Source organism: Impatiens glandulifera, chromosome 1, assembly GCF_907164915.1.
Source record: "Impatiens glandulifera chromosome 1, dImpGla2.1, whole genome shotgun sequence".
Lineage (NCBI taxonomy): Eukaryota > Viridiplantae > Streptophyta > Magnoliopsida > Ericales > Balsaminaceae > Impatiens > Impatiens glandulifera.
The window spans coordinates 6,531,473-6,552,086 of record NC_061862.1 but is presented as its reverse complement, the minus strand read 5'-3'; the positions used below and the strand labels follow the sequence as shown (position 1 = coordinate 6,552,086).

General features: G+C 24.3%; 1 protein-coding gene across 1 annotated transcript; it reads left to right on the top strand.

Moving 5' to 3' along the window:
• Positions 1 to 3,733: 3,733 nt before the first annotated feature.
• LOC124935247 lies at positions 3,734 to 4,435 on the top strand. The gene has a single exon (XM_047475724.1). It carries the CDS (start codon positions 3,734 to 3,736, stop codon positions 4,433 to 4,435), a length of 702 nt encoding a protein of 233 aa, XP_047331680.1.
• The last annotated feature ends 16,179 nt before the right edge of the window (positions 4,436 to 20,614 follow it).

Here is a 20,614-nt window from a genome sequence, read left to right as displayed (position 1 = left end):
TAAAACAATAAATTATAGACACACTTATTTTTATTTATGTAAGTTTTAATGTTAAATCTATAATTCTAAAAAAATTATTATTAATTTATATTATACCGTTATAACAGATAAAATAATAAATAAATGAGACCAGTAACAAAATTGTCTACGCTTAAATTTTAAAGTATTGAATAATAAGTTAGAAAATAATTGAATGTAATATATGTTGCATATTTTTATCAATAATAAAATAAATAACTTTATTAAAACAATAAATTATATAACTCATTAGTTTTAATGTTGAATTAATAGTTGTACAAAAAATTATTAATTATTAGTAATTTAAATTAAACTATATATAACAAATAACATTATTAATAAACGAAACATGCAACACTACTTTCTACACTAAATTTTAAAGTGTTGAATAATATGTTAGAAAATAATTGGATGTAATTTATGTTGCATATTATTTTTATCAATAATAAATAAATAACTTTATTAAAACAATAAATTATAAACACACTTATTTTTATTTATGTAAGTTTTAATGTTAAATTAATAATTCTAAAAAAAATATTATTAATTTATATTGTACCGTTATAACAAATAAAATAATAAATAAATGAGACTAGTAACAAAATTGTCTACGCTTAAATTTTAAAGTGTTGAATAATAAGTTAGAAAATAATTGGATGTAATATATGTTGCATATTTTTATCAATAATAAAATAAATAACTTTATTAAAACAATAAATTATATAACTCATTAGTTTTAATGTTGAATTAATAGTTGTACAAAAAATTATTAGTAATTTAAATTAAACTATATATAACAAATAACATTATTAATAAACTAAACATGCAACACTACTTTCTACACTAAATTTTAAAGTGTTGAATAATAGGTTAGAAAATAATTAGATATAATTTATGTTGCATATTATTTTTATCAATAATAAATAAATAACTTTATTAAAACAATAAATTATAAACACACTTATTTTTATTTATGTAAGTTTTAATGTTAAATTAATAATTTTAAAAAAATTATTATTAATTTATATTGTACCGTTATAACAAATAAAATAATAAATAAATGAGACCAGTAACAAAATTGTCTACGCTTAAATTTTAAAGTGTTGAATAATAAGTTAGAAAATAATTGGATGTAATATATGTTGCATATTTTTATCAATAATAAAATAAATAACTTTATTAAAACAATAAATTATATAACTCATTAGTTTTAATGTTGAATTAATAGTTGTACAAAAAATTATTAGTAATTTAAATTAAACTATATATAACAAATAACATTATTAATAAACGAAACATGCAACACTACTTTCTACACTAAATTTTAAAGTGTTGAATAATAAGTTAGAAAATAATTGGATGTAATTTATGTTGCATATTATTTTTATCAATAATAAATAAATAACTTTATTAAAACAATAAATTATAAACACACTTATTTTTATTTATGTAAGTTTTAATGTTAAATTAATAATTCTAAAAAAATATTATTAATTTATATTGTACCGTTATAACAAATAAAATAATAAATAAATGAGACCAGTAACAAAATTGTCTACGCTTAAATTTTAAGGTGTTGAATAATAAGTTAGAAAATAATTAGATGTAATATATGTTGCATATTTTTATCAATAATAAAATAAATAACAATCAATTATATAGACACTCAATAGTTTTCATGTTGAATTAATAGTTGTAAAAAAGTTTATTAGTAATGTAGATTGAACCATATAACAAATAAAATAATTAATAAAAGAGACATACAACACATTTTTCTATACTAAATTTTGAAGTGTTTAATAATAGGTTAGAAAATAATTAGATGTAACTTTATTAAAACAAAAAATTATAAATTATAGACACTCATTAGTTTTAATGTTGAATTAACAATTATACAAAAATTTATTTCTAATTTAGATTGAATCATATAACAAATAAAATAATTAATAAATTAGATATGTAACAAATATTTATACCTTAAATTTTATAGTGTTGAATAATAAGTTAGAAAATAATTTGATATAATTTAGGTTGCACACTTTTATCAATAATAAATAAATAAATTTATTAAAGCAACAAATTATCCACGCTCATCAGTTTTAATGTTGAAATAATAGTGGTACAAAAATATATTAGTAAATTAGTTGGAACTATATAACAAATAAAATAATTAATAAATGAGACCTGCAACAAAATTTTCTACCCTAAATTTTAAAGTGTTAAATAATAAGTTAGAAAATAATTTGATATAATTTATGTTGCATATTTTTATAAATAATAAACAAATAATTTTATTTAAGCAGAAAATTATTGACACTCAATGATTTCATGTTGAATTAAAAGTTGTACAAAATTATAATAAGAATTTATATTAACTATATAACAAATAAAATAATTAATAAATAAAATATTTAACCAAATTTTCTACGCTAAATTTTAAAGTGTTGAATAATAAGTTAAAAAATAATTTGATGTAGTTTATGTAGGCATATTATTTGCATATTATTTTCAATAATAAATATCAACACATATTATTATAATATTATATTTATATTATTACAATTTAAACAATATATATAATAAATCAAAATAATTAAACACTTAATTAATTTGAATCAAATAATTATTAAGATATACATAATAAATGAATATTTTTTTTTTAATTTGTATTTATAAAAGTATCTATAATGAATTGTAATAAGAATGATTTTATATATTAATTAATTAAGTAGCCATAGATAAAAAAAAATTAATTGGTTGTATTATTAGTTTTAATAAATTGATAATATATATATTTTCATATTTGTTATAATAAAATAATGTTGCATAAGTAATTGATATTTAATTATTACTTTTTTTTCATATTTTATATATAATAACTTTGATTTTTTCAACAAAAATTAACTCAGTTATCAAAACAAATTTATGTCAAAATACATAAAATTGGGTAATTTGTATTTCTTTTTATTATATTAATGAATGAATAAAGTTTTACTAAAAAATTGCACAATTTTAAAAATAAATAATAAAAAAAATAACAACAAGCATTATAACATATAAATTTTAAAAATAGAATAATATGTTACACAATAATTTTTATATAATAATTTTTATATGGCATAATTTTACATAACAAAAACAAATAACAAAATTACAGCAATAACACTATTATTTTATTATTTTTAATGCCGTATTAAATGTTACAATACAATTTGTTATTATTTAAATAAAATTATTTTAACAAAAAAATAATAATAAATAATAGCAATTAAATTTTCAACATTTAAAATAAAGTGTTGCATAATATGTTGTATATTAATTTGTTATAACTAACTTTGCAATTGTATATCTAAAATGTATCGAGGTTATATAAAAAAATAAATAAAATAAAAAATTGCTTACACTTTTTACAACTATATTGAGATAAGTAATATTAATTTGTTATTTATAATTTTATACTAACTAATTTGTGCAGAATATAAAGTTTAAAGATAATTTGTTAGTATAATAAGTTCAATACCTTACTTAAATATAGAGTAATATTTTGAGGACTATTGTATTATTTGTTATAACTGAAAGAACAATCGGGGCAAATGACCCTTGCTATGTATCAAACATTGGTGTTAATCACCGACTACTTTTCATCAATAATACTTTTCAGACTTTCTACTTCTTGATCTTGATTCATCAAATCCATGATTCTTCAAGTCTTAATATGGTATCAGAGCACAAGGGGAAACAATCTACAAAAGATTTACCAGTCTACGATCCGTTCGATTACGATAACGACGATCTTCTAGACGAACCGAAAGAAGATCTAAGCCCTAATTCTAAGGTACACCACTTAACTATTAAAGAATCTGATTCAAGAATTCATCAAGACTCAAGTGTCGACGAACAACTAGTGGAGGATCAAAACCCTAACACAACTGTAGAAGAAATTGTTCAAGATCCATCTCCTCTACACTTTCAAATGGCAGAAAAAAAGCGTGATCGTACTGATCCTCTATATCTACATGGTGGAGAATCCTCTTCAACCGTTCTTACATCGACTGTTCTTACAAGGCTCAACTATTTTGAGTGGAGCACGAGCGTTCAATTAGGACTTCTGGCCAAGATGAAGACAGGTTTTATAGATGGTTCTTGTAAGATGCCGAGTGATAACAAAGAAGCTATACTTTGGAGGATGGTCGACGCAACTGTAAGAACTTGGATTATGAATACTATTGATAAGAAGAATAAAGTCCATTTTCAGAGCACTCTTACATCACAACAACTATGGGACGAAATCAAAGCACGCTATGAAGGAAACAATGGGCCAACACAGTATCAATTGAGGAAGAACATCTACACAATTCAACAAGAAACTGCACTTGTGATAGAAGTAACATACATACATGTGTTGGATGTAAACTAGAAAAACAAGTGATAATGGATTATGAAAAGAGCAATTTATACTTGTTCTTATTAGGCCTTGATGATTCTTTTGAGAACATCAAGGATTCTATACTCATGATGGACCCTTTACCAAGTGTTTACAAAGCCTTCACCATGCTACTCAATGTTGAGAAGAAAAGACAGATTAATATTCAAAATCATGATCATCATTCGGCCATGTTCGTGAATTCAAATGGAGGACCTATGAAGAAGACAAGGAGACCTGATGATGGAAGGCAGAATAACAAGAACATAGTGTGTAATCACTGTAGGATGAGAGGGCATACTAAAGATCAATGTTTCAGAATTCTGGGCTATCCAGAATGGTGGAAAAATCCAAAGAAAAGAAATGCAGTATATGCAGCAAACACTCCATTTTCTGATGATGAAGATGCACCAGCTGAAATCTCTCAAGGAGAATTTAAAGCAATTCAGAGGCTGCTTAAAGAAATGAGGATGGATGTAAATGGAGCAGGAGCTTCAAATGGAGGAGGAACTTCAAATGGAGCAGGAAAAGGAAAGAGCATAAACTTTGAAGCAGGTAAGTCTACTAATTCTTATGTTTTTACAGCTATTGAATTAAGCATGAGCCTAAATCATTTAGAGAAAGGAAAAAATATGTGGTTGATAGACTCAGGTGCTAGCAGTCACATATGCAATAATAGGAATTTTTTTACACAAATACATAAGTTGAAACAAAACAAATCTTTATACTTTGCAGATGGATCTTCCAAATCCATTAGTGAAGTTGGAGATTTAAGGTTAAATGAGAACTTTAACCTGAAAGAAGTACTTATTGCACCAGATTTCAAATATAACCTCATTTCAGTAGCAAAATTAATACAAGATAATAAGAAGATAACCTGCACTTTTTCTGAAAATAATTGTGTGTTGCAGGACCATGATCAAAATGCAATCTATGAAATTGGAAAGAGAGTTGGGAATCTTTTTTTCTTTTCTTCTTTAAATGATTTCAATAAAGAAACAGTACACATTGTTTCTGAAAATTCTTTCAATGTTAGTGAGTTTGCGATGGTGCACCAAAGATGTGGGCATCCATCTAATAAAGTCTTGAAAATAATATTTCCTTCTTTAGCAAATAAAATGTCTCATTGTTCAACTTGTCCAATTACAAAGTTTCATAGAATGCCTTTTCAAAACAGTTTGTCTCTTTCAAAAGAAAGATTTGATCTTATACACATTGATTTATGGGGTCCTTATAAAGAAGAGTCTTTGACAAACACAGCTTATATGCTTACAATAGTAGATGATTTTTCAAGATGCACATGGACTTTTCTCCTTAAAGACAAAACACTTGTTTTTGATAAGATTAAAAATTTTATTCTCATGGTTGGAAATCATTTTAATAATAGTGTTAAAACAATCAGAAGTGACAATGGAACAGAATTTGTTAATGCTAAATGTTCTGAATTTTTTAATAGTATGGGAATAATTCATCAAAAGACCTGTGTTTATACTCCACAACAAAATGGAGTTGTGGAGCGTAAACACAGACACTTAACACAGGTTGCAAGATCCTTACTGAAACATTCTAGTGTGCCAATTAGTTTTTGGTCATTATCTCTACTTACTGCTACATATTTAATAAATAGAATGCCTACATATGTTTTAAAATGGAAAACACCTTTTTATATGCTCACTCAAACTGAATTTGACTATAACAATTTAAAAGTTTTTGGTAGTCTTTGTTATATTGCAAATCCTCTACCAATCAAGTCAAAATTTCAAGATAGAGGCATAAAGTGTGTTTTTATTGGATATCCTTCAAACCAAAAAGGTTATCTTGTTTATCAACTTGATTCGGGAGAAATCACAACATCTCGAGATGTTACTTTTCATGAAGACATTTTTCCTTTTCAAAAGAAACCAATAATTTCAAATAATATACCTCTAAATGAAGATCAAATGTCTATCTCCTCATCAGAAGATGAATCTGAAAAACCAAATCACACACTAGTTAATGAAAATATTTCTGAATTACCTTCACATGAACACATCTCTAAAGTAGATCATAATAATTTTCAAACAGAAATTGGACAAAATCAGAATGTTTCTAAACTAAATTGTAGAAGAAGTCATCGACACAAACACACTCCAACTTGGATGAATGATTTTGTAGTTAATCAAGTTGAGACTTCACACAAACAATCTAGTAAATATACACCAAACACTTATCCTTTTCATTCTTTTTTGAAAGATGATGAATACACTAATTTTTTATCAAACATTGATCATACTTCAACACCTCAAACTTATTTAGAAGCCTCACAAAATCCAGATTGGGTGAAAGCTATGCATAATGAATTAGAAGCTTTAAGAGTTAATAGAACTTGGGAATTAACAGAATTACCTAAAGGAAAGAAAGCAATTGGATGTAGGTGGGTTTTTAAAACTAAACTGAATGCTAATGGCACATTAAACAAGTGCAAAGCAAGACTTGTAGCTAAAGGCTACAATCAAAAGAGTGGAATTGATTTTAATCAATGTTTTGCACCGGTTGCCAAAAATGTTACTGTTAGACTCATTATTGCTTTAGCAGCTTCTAAAAGATGGTTTTTACACCAAATTGATGTTGATAATGCTTTTCTTCATGGATCACTTGAAGAAGAAATTTATATGAAAATTCCAGATGGTCTTCAATCTGAATCTACAAACATTGTTTGTAAGTTAAATAAGAGTCTGTATGGACTCAAACAAGCTTCTAGACAATGGCATTTAGAAATATCCTTTATGTTGAATCAAATGGGTTTTAAAAAATCAGAATATGATCATTGCTTATACATTAAACATTGTGATCAGTATATTATTGCCCTACTTATCTATGTCGACGATATATTGATAGCTGGAAATGATATTGATCAAATTTCTATGCTTAAAAAATCAATTGATTCAAAATTCAAAATTAAAGATCTTGGAATTGCAAAATTTTTTCTTGGTCTAGAAATCATACATGTTGCCAATGGCATTCATGTGAATCAAAGAAAGTATATATTAGATCTAATAAATGATGTTGGTCTAATTGGCTGTAAACCAGCTAAAACCCCCATGATTAGGGGTATCAAATTGCATGAAGAATTGCATAAATCTATACCTGAACCAAGCAGGTTTAGGAGACTGGTCGGGAGATTGCTTTATTTAAATTATACTCGACCTGATATTGCATATGCTGTGCAACAACTATCTCAGTTCATGAATGAACCGTCTATTTGTCATTGGGAAGCAGCTCTTCATGTGGTAAGATACTTAAAAGGTACTGCTTCTATTGGGACATTTTATCCATTTGACAATGAAATTAAATTACATGCTTATGCAGATTCAGATTGGGGATCTTGTCCTCTTACTAGAAAGTCACTCACATGTTACTGTATTTTTCTTGGGAATTCTATTATCTCTTGGAAAACAAAGAAACAGTCAACAGTCTCTAGATCATCAGCTGAGGCTGAGTATCGTTGTTTGGCGGCTACGTCTTGTGAAATTAAATGGATTTCATATCTGTTTACAGATTTTCAAATTGAAATGCCAATTCCAGTTACATTATATTGTGATAATCAAGCTGCAATTCATATTTCTGAAAATGCAGTATTTCATGAACGTACAAAGCATCTTGACATTGACTGTCATATTGTTAGGAATCATTATTTGGCTGGTTTTATTAAACTGACATATGTTTCTACCAAGAATCAAATTGCAGATATATTATCTAAAGCTTTGGATTTTCCGATGTTTAATTATCTTCGATCCAAGCTATTTCTCCAAGATGTTCATCTTGAAGGGGGAGTATTGAGATAAGTAATATTAATTTGTTATTTATAATTTTATACTAACTAATTTGTGAGTTAATTTGTGCAGAATATAAAGTTTAAAGATAATTTGTTAGTATAATAAGTTCAATACCTTACTTAAATATAGAGTAATATTTTGAGGACTATTGTATTATTTGTTATAACTGAAAGAACAATCGGGGCAAATGACCCTTGCTATGTATCAAACATTGGTGTTAATCACCGACTACTTTTCATCAATAATACTTTTCAGACTTTCTACTTCTTGATCTTGATTCATCAAATCCATGATTCTTCAAGTCTTAATATGTTTAAATAAAGTGTTACTCATTTTATAGCAATATAATTGGTTGAAAGATGTGTGGTACAATACCAATATTTTTAGTATCTAATTTATTTACAATATATTGTGTAACTTAGTCTTCTTAATTACAAAATATTAGTGGTAATATATGTTGCAATTTTTAATATATTTATTTTATTATTGTTATTTTAGATGCAAACCACAACATTTTATTTTTGTTACAAACTTAACGTTGTTATATCTCACTTTTTTTGTAGTGCACATTCCTTTACTACATTCTTAATTAACCCATTAATTAACTCACTTTCTCTTCTAACCCAATAATTAACCCCTCTCTCTCTCTCTAAACTCATTAAATAACCATCATTTTCTTAATTATTAATTAAACATCCTTTCTCTATAAACTATTAATTTATTTAATTAATCTCTTCTATTTCAATTAATTAATTGAAATATATTATATAAATATTAAATAAAATAACACATATATTTTATTTTTATTTAAATTTATAAATATAATATATAATTAAAAATAATTTAAATAAATATTATAAACTAAAATAAAATATTATACACTAAAATCAAATATATTATATAAATTTTAAAATAAAATATTATACACTAAAATAGATTAAATTACATAAACGTTAAAATAAAATGCATATTTTATCTTTGTAATTCAATTTTATTTCTACAACTGTCTTATTTTTTTATTGACTTGGCATCTAACTCAAAAGTTAGATAAATTTATAATAACTTTTAAATTAGTTTATCAATTTATATTATATTTATAGTGATTTGTTAATTAAACTTTTGATATAATTAATATAAACTTTTAAATTAATTTTTTAATTCAATTTTTTAATCTTATATTTGTAGTTAATTGTGAATCCAACTTTTGTCAATCTTATATTTATAATAATTTATTCATTAAACTTTTAAGATTTATATCAACTTTTATATTTAATATGTTTAGTTTGAATTATATATTATATTTATTAATTTTAACTATATATTATATTTATAAATTTAAATAAAAATAAAATATATGTGTTATTTTATTTAATATTCATATAATATATTTAAATTAGTTAATTGAGATAAAAGAGATTAATTAAATAAATTAATAGTTTATAAAGAGAGAGAATGTTAATTAATTAATAAAGAGATGTTATTTAATGAGGTTAAAAGAGATGTTAGTTTGGGAAAAAGATTTTAAATGTTGGGTAGGCCCGGAAATATTTTGGATTGTTGGTCACACACATTTATCGCTATCATTAGTCACATCAAAGTTCTCTTGTGAGAGTGATTGTTGGGTCACACACATTTATCGATATCATCAGTCACATCAAGCTCTCTTTTATCGATATCATTAATCACATCAAGTTCTCTTGTGAGAGGGATTGTTGAGCCACACACATTTATCGATATCATTAGTCACATTAAACTCTCTTATGAGAGATTGTTGGACCACACACATTTATCGATATCATTAGTCATATCAAGCTTAAAATTAAAAAATAAAACTGCAAAAAAGAATACAAACCTCTTCTTCGTTTGAATCAGATCTCAATTTCTCAAGCTAACCTATGTACCAGCATATGGGTTTTTATAACTCCCCAAAAGTTGTGATTTTACAGGGTTTGTTTCGTATGAATTATTTGCGAATTTTATTCAAACCTTAACTTTCACCTTTCCTCTCTTGTCATAAATTATTTAAATATTTTATAATTTTATTATTTACCAACAATAAGAGTATTTAGATAATATATATCTAAAGAATCAAATTTTTCCCAAATTATATCAAACATAATTTTTTTTTAAACCAATATCAAACTAGCTCTAAGAGAGAAGTGAGATGTTTTCTTTGTTATTATTTTTGAGCGGTCCTTTAGGATTTATATAATTATTTATTTTATAATTACGGGTTTTTATTCACACAACAGTTATTATTGCTAATTCATGTTGTCTTTAGTGTGTACGTTTGCTAATGTAATTTCTTATGCATGTTGATTTTGTTGGACCTTATTAATTTGAATTATTTCCAGTTCTACCTACATTTCAAACAAATTTTCCTAAACTACCTAACTTTTCATTCTTATTCCCAAACTACTCACCTTCCCTCTCTACAATATTAATTAACTCATTAATTAATTCACTCTCTCTCTTAATCCACTAATTAACTATCTCTCTAAACTCATTAATTAACCCTCATTTCTCTCTCAACTATTAATTAATATCCTCACTATTAAATTATTAATTAATTAATTTTATCTCAATCAAATAATTAAAATATATTATATAAATATTAAAATAAAATAACACATATATTTTATTTTTATTTAAATCTATAAATATAATATATATATAATTCAAATTAAATACACTAAATTAAATAATTTAAATAACTATTATAAATTAAAATAAAATAAAATACATAAACTAAACTTGAAATAAAATACAATAAATAAACATTACATCTCAATAAAATACATAAACATTATAATATAATAAAATAAAATATATAATAAATATTAATCATTTTATTGTATATTGAATACACATTTTATTGTATATTGAACGTGATTAATAAAATAAAATACATAATAAATATTAATCATTTTATTATATATTGAAATTCATTTTATTGTATATTGAACGTGATTAATAAAATAAAATACATAATAAATATTAATCATTTTATTGTATATTGAATAAACATTTTATTGTATATTTAACGTGATTAATAAAATAAAATATATAATAAATATTAATTATTTTATTGTATATTGAATATGCATTTTATTGTATATTGAACGTGATTAATAAAATAAAATACATAATAAATATTAATCATTTTATTATATATTGAATATGCATTTTATTGTATATTGAACGTGATTAATATTTAGTATGTATTTTATTTTATTATAATGTTTATGTATTTTATTGTGATGTAATCTTTATGTAATGTATTTTATTTCAAGTTTGTTTATGTATTCTATTTTATTTTAGTTTATAATAGTTATTTAAATTATTTAATTTAGTGTATTTAATTTGAATTATATATGTTATATTTATAAATTTAAATAAAAATAAAATATATTTGTTATTTTATTTTAATATATTATAATTATTTGAGATAGAATGAATTAATTAATAGTTTAAAAGTAAGAATATTAATTAATAATTGAGAGAGAGGGGTTAATTAATGAGTTTAGAGAGATAGTTAATTAGTGGGTTAAGAGAGAGAGAGAGAGTGAGTTAATTAATAAGTTAATTAATATTACAGAGAGAGAATGTGGGTAGTTTGGGAATGAAAATAAAAAGGTGGGTAGTTTGGGAAAATTTATTTGAAATGTGGGTAGGACAGGAAAGAGTTCTATTAATTTGTTTGAAATGTGGTCGCGCATGTGGATTCATTTATAAAGAAAATGACACATAAATTGTTAATACACATTTATCGATATCATTAATTACATCAAGCTTTCTTGTGAAAGGAATGGTTGAATCATACACATTTATCGATATCATTAGTCACATCAAGCTTTCCAACAAGAAATTGTTGAATCACACACATTTATCGATATCATTAGTCACATCAAGCTTTCTTGTGAGAGAAATGGTTGAATCACACACATTTATCTATATCATTAGTCACATCAAGCTTGTGAGAGAATATTATTAGTCACGTCAAGAAAGAAATTGTTGGATCACACACATTTATCTAGAACCATTTCCTGTTCTACCCACCTTTCAAACAATTTTTCCCAAACTACCCACTTTTTCATTCACATTCCCAAACTACCCACCTTTCTCTCTCTAAATCATTAATCAACCTATTAATTAACTCACTCTATCTTAACCCACTAATTAACTCACACTCTCTCTCTCTAAACCCATTAATTAGCTCATCTCTCTCTTTCAACTATTAATTAATATTCTCACTTTTAAACTATTAATTAATTCAATTGAAATATATTATATAAATATTAAAATAAAATAACATATATATTTTATTTTTATTTAAATCTATAAATATAATATATATAGTTCAAATTAAATACACTAAATTAAATAATTTAAATAGCTATTATAAATTAAAATAAAATAGAATACGAACTTGAAATAAAATATATTACATAAATATTAAAATAAAATACATTACATCACAATAAAATACATAACATAAACATTATAATAAAATAAAATACATAATAAATATTAATCACGTTCAATATACAATAAAATGCATATTTTATCTTTATAATTCAATTTTTTTATATATTTGAAACTGCTACGTTTAATGACCTTCAAAATGGTCAAATTTATTGTCAAAGGTCAAAAGAATTATTTAAAACTATTGAGAAAAAAACATCATCACACAAGGTTATTCCATACAATGAACAAAGAGGAGTATTTGAACTAGTTAATTTAGTGTATTTAATTTGAACTATATATATTATATTTATAGATTTAAATAAAAATAAAACATATGTGTTATTTTATTTTAATATTTATATAATATATTTCAATTGAATTAATTAATAGTTTAAAAGTGACTATTAATTAATAGTTGAAAGAGAGAGAGGAGCTAATTAATGAGTTTAAAGAGAGAGAGAGTGTGATTTAATTAGTGAGTTAAGATAGAGTGAGTTAATTAATAGGTTGATTAATGATTTAGAAAGAGAAAGGTGGGTAGTTTGGGAATGTGAATGAAAAGGTGGATAGTTTGGGAAAAATTGTTTGAAAGGTGGGTAGAACAGGAAATGGTTCCATTTATCTACATCATTAATCAAATAAGATTTCTTGAGAGAATATCATTAGTCACATCCTTATGAGAGGGCACAGTACCTTTTGATGATAGGATCCTATCACATAAAAAGAACACATGTTTGTTTTGAGTATATTTCATTATTGCATTTATTAGATATTAAATTTCAAAAAAATATTTGATTTTGGGTTTTAACATTTTTTTATTAAAAGTTCAAGTGTCTTATCTTTCTACTATTCAATGAATGTTCCTAAATTATTTTTAATGAAACATGTATCTAAAAATATATTTTGATTCAAATATAAAATATAAGTTCGGTTAATTACTTAATTTGGATACTTACAAAATTATTTAACAAAAATAAAATTATTTAATAATAATATTTAACTTTATAGTAAAATAATTTTATTTATTAAATATACAAAATTAAATTTGATGACATTTAATCAATTACAAATAATTTATATAAAAAATAGTACTATTTATTTAATAATTATAAAAATTATGAATATATATTATTTTAATTGTTTGATAATGATAAAATATTTTTAATACTTCTCATTAAAAATTTAAAAGAATTTGTCTTAACTTTTTACGTGACTCTCACTCAATAATAAATATGATAAAATAATTTTGGACTTTAATTGATTGGGCACAATATAATCATCAAAATTGTACCTAACACTAGTAAAAAAAGGTCAATATCAACAATTTTTACTGTTGTTATTAAACAAAAAATGATTAGTGTTGAGTAATAATAACAACTCTAAAAGCGGTTGACATAGAGCCTCCGTAGGCATTGCTCAAACATGAAATATCAACCGTTTGGGACGGTTGTTATTACCGTTTTTTGAGCGGTTGTTATTTAGAAATATCAACCGTTTTATATGCCATTGTTATTAAGTAATATCAACCGTTTTAAAAAAATTACTCAATATTAACTATTTTGTAGGCGGTTGTTATTAAGAACTATAAAAGTGGTTGTAATTTCTTAATTATAATGGTTGTTGACATTTTTTATTCCAAATTTATAAAAAAAATATTTCAATTATTTAATTAAAAATCACTTTAAAATAAATTTAATTATTTTATACAAAATTTCAAATGACAAGATAATTTTTAAATATAATTTCAAAATTAACATTAAAATAATTTAATTCCATTACATACAAATACATTTAAATAAAAAATTCATAATACAAAAAATAAAAAAATAATAATTCAATCTTGATCTTCTATCATCTATTTCTTCTTACTTGATCTTCATCTTCTATCTCTTCTTCCTTGATTTTCATCTTCTATCATCTATTTCTTCTTCCTTCAGCATAAATCTCTTTTTCTTCATAATTAACTACCTCCTCTTTTTTATAATTAATTCTGTCCAAATTTAGTATATCTACGTGTAAAGACATTTACAACATAAATAATTAAAATTAAAGTTAATAATATAAACCTGATTATACAATGATAATTTTACCTATAAGGCAAATGAGGAAGAAATTAAGAGCATTGATTTGAAAGAGGAGAGTTGTCTATGGGATTTGAGAGCATAGGGTTGAGGGTTGAGGGATGAGAGAGAGATTGAGTAGAGAATAAGTAATAAAAATAAAGGTTGTGGGAAGAGAGGTGATTGAGGAGAGAAGTTATCAAGGTTAAAGAGAAGTTATCAGATAATGGAGAATTAATTAATTAATTATTTTGTATAACAACCCACGATTTTAATAATATTTTATTTATTTATTTTAATTATATATATATTATATTTAACGAATTTAATTACTTAAATATTATATATATATATATTAAATATTATATATAAATATAAATTATTAAATTCAAAATATTAAAAAATATTTAATATCAACTACTTTTAAAATGGTAATATTATATATATATACTCTATTAAATAACAAATCAAATTAATTTATATAAAAAATTTAAATTTTAAATATTTTATATGTATATTTTATTAAATAATTATGAATATTTCAAATTTAATTATATATATATATATATATTTATTTTATTACATAAAATATGAAATTATATTTTTTTTTTAAATTTAAAATATATTGTCATAAAATTTTAGTTTTTTTACTTATTATTATTATTATTTAATATTTATATTATATATATTATATATATATAATTCATATAATTAATTATTAATAAATATATATTTATATAAATAATTATTAATTATATTTTAAATTTAATAAAAATATATGATTATATATCTTTCTTAGTTTCTCTCTAATCTTTCTCCACTTATTAATTTTTTTCTTTAAATTTTAAATTTTAATTTCTCCTTTTTAATAGTATTTTTTTATTCTTATTAAATATTAAAATTTATTAATATTTATAATTTTCATAAACACTAAATTTTGTTAATATTTTTATTTTTTTCCCTAAAAAAACATTTCTATATATTTTTTTTATCTTATCTCACTTTTATTCCTCATATAAAATAAATAAAAATAACTCAAAAATTACAAATAATTTTTCATAACAATTTTTAATAAAAATATTGAATAATTTATTTTTTACTAAGAATAATATTTATTCAAATATTTTGCTGCAATAATAAAATATATATCAGAATAAGTCTTATAATAACGGTTGATATTTTCCCCTTTATATCAACCATTTTTAAAATGGTTGATATAGATTTGGTCAATATCAACGGTTTTTAAAGTGGTTGATATAGATATGGTTAATACCTGACGGTTTTTAAAACTGTTAATATAGAGTTGGTCAATATCAACCATTTTAAAATTCCGTTAATATAGATGAGTTAATATCAACCGTTTTAAGAGCGGTTGATATTGACCCTCTTTATATCAACGGTTTTTGAAACTATTGATATAGAATGGAGTCAATATCAACCGTTTTAAAATTCCGTTAATATAGATGAGTTAATATCAACCGTTTTTAAGAGCGGTTGATATTGACCCCCTTTATATTAACGGTTTTTTAAACGGTTGGTATTACCCCTTTAATATCAACCGCTGAACAAACGGTTACTATTTTTTGTTACTATTAATGATTTTTTTCCTAGTGTAACATAATTTACTTGGTATGGGTTTTAATATTAAATTAATTAATTTACAACTAGTTGAAACCAAAATTTGTTTGTAAGTTATTTGTATAGCGTAACCTAATTGATTATACCACAAAATACATATATCACTAAAAGGATGATCGGTTTATAGTCTTAGTGATGGTAACATATACTCTTGTGGATACTCTAATATTGTTGAGGTTGTTAGAATTAAAGAGTAGCAAATACACTTATTGTTGGAGCTTCTAAGATCTCCAAAGAAATATTATGAGATATTCATAGATCTCTAGTTAGGATTGGCACCGAGGTTCGTCGGGAGAAATCAAGAGGCTAGTAGAAAATCAAAGAGGTACATTGTAAATGAGCTGAGTCGAGCTCAAACCAGCTTGAACTCGAGTACGATTCGATTAAGTATTTATTAGTTCGGCTCGAACGAGTTTATAAATTTGAGCTTAAGTTCGACTCAACTATTTACCTACAAACTCGACTCGTGTCGAAAATCTTGACTAAAATTAAATTTTCAAATTCGAGCTCAAACCAAAATGTATTTCAAAACGAAAATATCAAACTTCCATACCTATTCATTGAAATAAATAGTTGAATAACTTGAGTTTATTAATTCACGAATGAAATAATATGAAAAAATGAAGTGAAAGAAATTGTAAAGAGGAAAAATGTTTGTAAATAAATGAAAAAAATTATATAATGTTTATGAATAAGTGAGTGAAATTGTAAAAACGAAATAATACAATAAACAAATAATACAATATATGATATGATTGTTATAATATATTATTATTATTATAATATAATTTATTTAGTCCATATATTTATGGAATATATCTATTGAATATAATATATTATAATAATAATATAATATATTATAACAATAATAATAATATAATATATTCTAAAGATGACGGATTAAGAAATTAAGGTTTCTATTTTTTATTTTTTTGGAGCAATATGAAATAATAATGTGCACATATAAACTTTGAACATTGAGAGGGTAAATAAAAAATGTTTGTTTTAGATTTTAAGTTTTAATATTAAAATAAATAAATAATATATTATTTAGTATCAGGATCGAAAAAATTCGTCATAGATTAAGTATTAAGTATTATATGAATTCGAGTTTGATTCGAATATTAAATGAATCGTTCGAACTTGGTCAAAGTCAAGCGAGCTTTGACCGAGCGGTTCGCACGCGGCTCACGAGTAGCTTGAATCATTTACCGCCATCGTCCAATGTTAACTATCCATCGTTTCTTTAGGTATAAGGATAGTTAACATTGAGAAATCTATCTGGGATCTTGCGAAGGTATTTCATGAGTTAGTAATGAAAGAAATTATGCATTTATGATCATTAAAATTGTACCTAACTTAATTTACTTGGTATGGGTTTTAATATTAAATTATTTAATTTACAACTAGTTGAAATCAAAATTTGTTTGTAAGTTATTTGTATAGCGTAACCTAATTGATTATACCAGAAAATACATATATCACTAAAATATAATAGGAGGATCGGTTTATAGTCTTAGTGATGGTAACATATACTCTTGTGGATACTTTAATATTGTTGTGGTTGTTAGAATTAAAGAGTAGCAAATACACTTATTGCTGGAGCTTCTAAGATCTCTATAGAAATATTATGAGATATTCATAGATCTCTAGTTATGACACTGAGGTTCGTCGAGAGAAATCAAGAGGCTAGTCGAAAATCAAAGAGGTACATTGTAAATGAGCTGAGTCGAGCTCAAACCAGCTTTAACTCAAGTACGACTCGATTAAGCATTTATTAGCTCAGCTCGAATGAGTTTATAAATTTGAGCTTGAGTTCGACTCAACTATTTACCTACAAACTCGACTCGTGTCGAAAATCTTAACTAAAATTAAATTTTCAGATTCGAGCTCAAACCAAAATGTATTTCAAAACGAAAATATCAAACTTTCATACCTATTCATTGAAATAAATGGTTAAGTAACTTTAGTTTACTAATTTACGAATGAAATAATATGAAAAAATGAAGGGAAAGAAATTGTAAGAGGAAAAATATTTGTAAATAAGTAAGAAAAATTATGAAAATTATATAATGTTTTGAATAAGTGAGTGAAATTGTAAAAACGAAATAATACAATAAACAAATAATACAATAAACCTATATGATAGGATTGTCAGAATATATTATTATTATAATATAATTTATTTAGTAGATACATTCATTATAACAATAATATAATATATTATAACAATAATAATAATATAATATATTCTAACGATGACGGACTAGGGAATTAAGGTTTCTATTTTTGATTTTTTTGAGTAATATGAAATAATAACGTGCACATGTGAACTTTGAATATTGAGAGAGTAAATAAAAAATGTTTGTTTTAAATTTTAGATTTTAATATTAAAATAAATAAATAATATATTATTTAGTATTAGGATCGAAAAAATTCGACAAGTCAAAGAACAAGTATTATATGAATTCGAGTTTAATTCGAATATTAAATGAGTCGTTCGAACTTGGTCAAAGTCAAGCTTCGAACTTTGACCGAACGGCTCGTACGCGGCTCATGAGTAACTTAAATCATTTACCGCCATCGTCCAATGTTAACTATCTATCATTTCTTTAAGTATAAGGATAGTTAACATTGAGAAATCTATCTGGGATCGTGCGAAGGTATTTCATGAGTTAATAATGAAAGAAATTATGCATTTGTTCAAATGTATCATTCTGATTTTTGATGATATTAAATATTTAGTTCATGTGAGTTCTTTTAGTATCAATTGGTTAAGGGTGTGTTGATGTTCAATAGATTTCTAATGATTGCTCATATAGTTTCTTATTGGGTTAATTGGAACATATCAATTAAGGTACTTATTGATTTTGTTTTCCAACAATAGACTAAGGGCCTATTTGATTTTAGTTTCTTAGCAACGAGTAACTTTCAATTCTAAACAAAGACTAATGATAAGGGACGCACCCTAAAATAAAATGCTTGAGTTCCATATAATGTAAAAATAAAAATAAAAAAATTCTAAGTCGTTTTTTATTTTTGTAATATTTTTTAAAAATAGTTATGGGACCTTTAGATCACAAAAAGCCTCAAAATGGAAATTGTCAAACAAACGGATCATTGAAGCTAAACCGGACCGGCCGGCCAGCAGGGGGACCGGAGTTCAGGCCAGACCGGTCCTGTCAACTCAAAAAGTCAACAAAAATGAGCCTGCGGGTCCTGTGCTCGATCCTCAATATGAGCATTTGATTTTATTTTATTTTTCTTTCACGAATCAACACCGAATGCCAAACTGAATTTCTTGTTAAGCCTGGTCAAATGGAATTATGAGGCTATAGCCCATACTCTACACCATATTTACAACATATATAAATACTAGAGAGCCGATTGGACTCTCGTCCGGCGCAATGGAGAAGATGACCGAAATTTCATCTTCTCGTAACCATAAGATGGATTCAAGTTCTAAACAGCCTAGATGAAACAAGACCAAGCAGACAACTTCAGCCAACACATAATAATATTTTACCCTTTTTTAAAACAATTTTAACATAGTCGATCAAACCTCAACACAACATCAATTTTCTTTCACCAACTGTTTCTAAATTGATTATAGAGTGATTATGGATCATCTTCTTCAATCTTGCACTTGAAAGAGACGATCTGAGATTTTTAACCAAATTCATATTTTGGCAAATATATGTTAGGATGAATGACGCAATTCTTCTCCATTAGATAGTTCATATACGATCATAGGATCATTCTAAAGCAATCGGATCAGTCCTCTCCTCTTAATGTCAAGTTTCGATCAATGAGAATATAACAATTCATGGTCTTGACATAATAACTTAGTCATTCCCTCATTTTCTTCATGGCTCACGACTACAACTTCTAAGAGGCTCTGCATGCTTCTTCTTGATCGGTTCTTGGGTTGGATGTTGGGTTAGGTCACCGGTTGGATCCTCAACCGAGCACCATACCCAAACCCAAAATACCTTTTCCCTTCAACCGACACATTCATAAACCAAAAATGGGTTTTCCATCGTTCTCTCTCCGGCAAATATGCGTTTGCAATGTTATTTTTTTTTTTAAAAATATAAAAAATTATTTTATTTTAATATATATATATACATATATAACTATTAACACTATTGATAGATAATTTGGGGGTTGAAATACACTAATTCCAACATTTA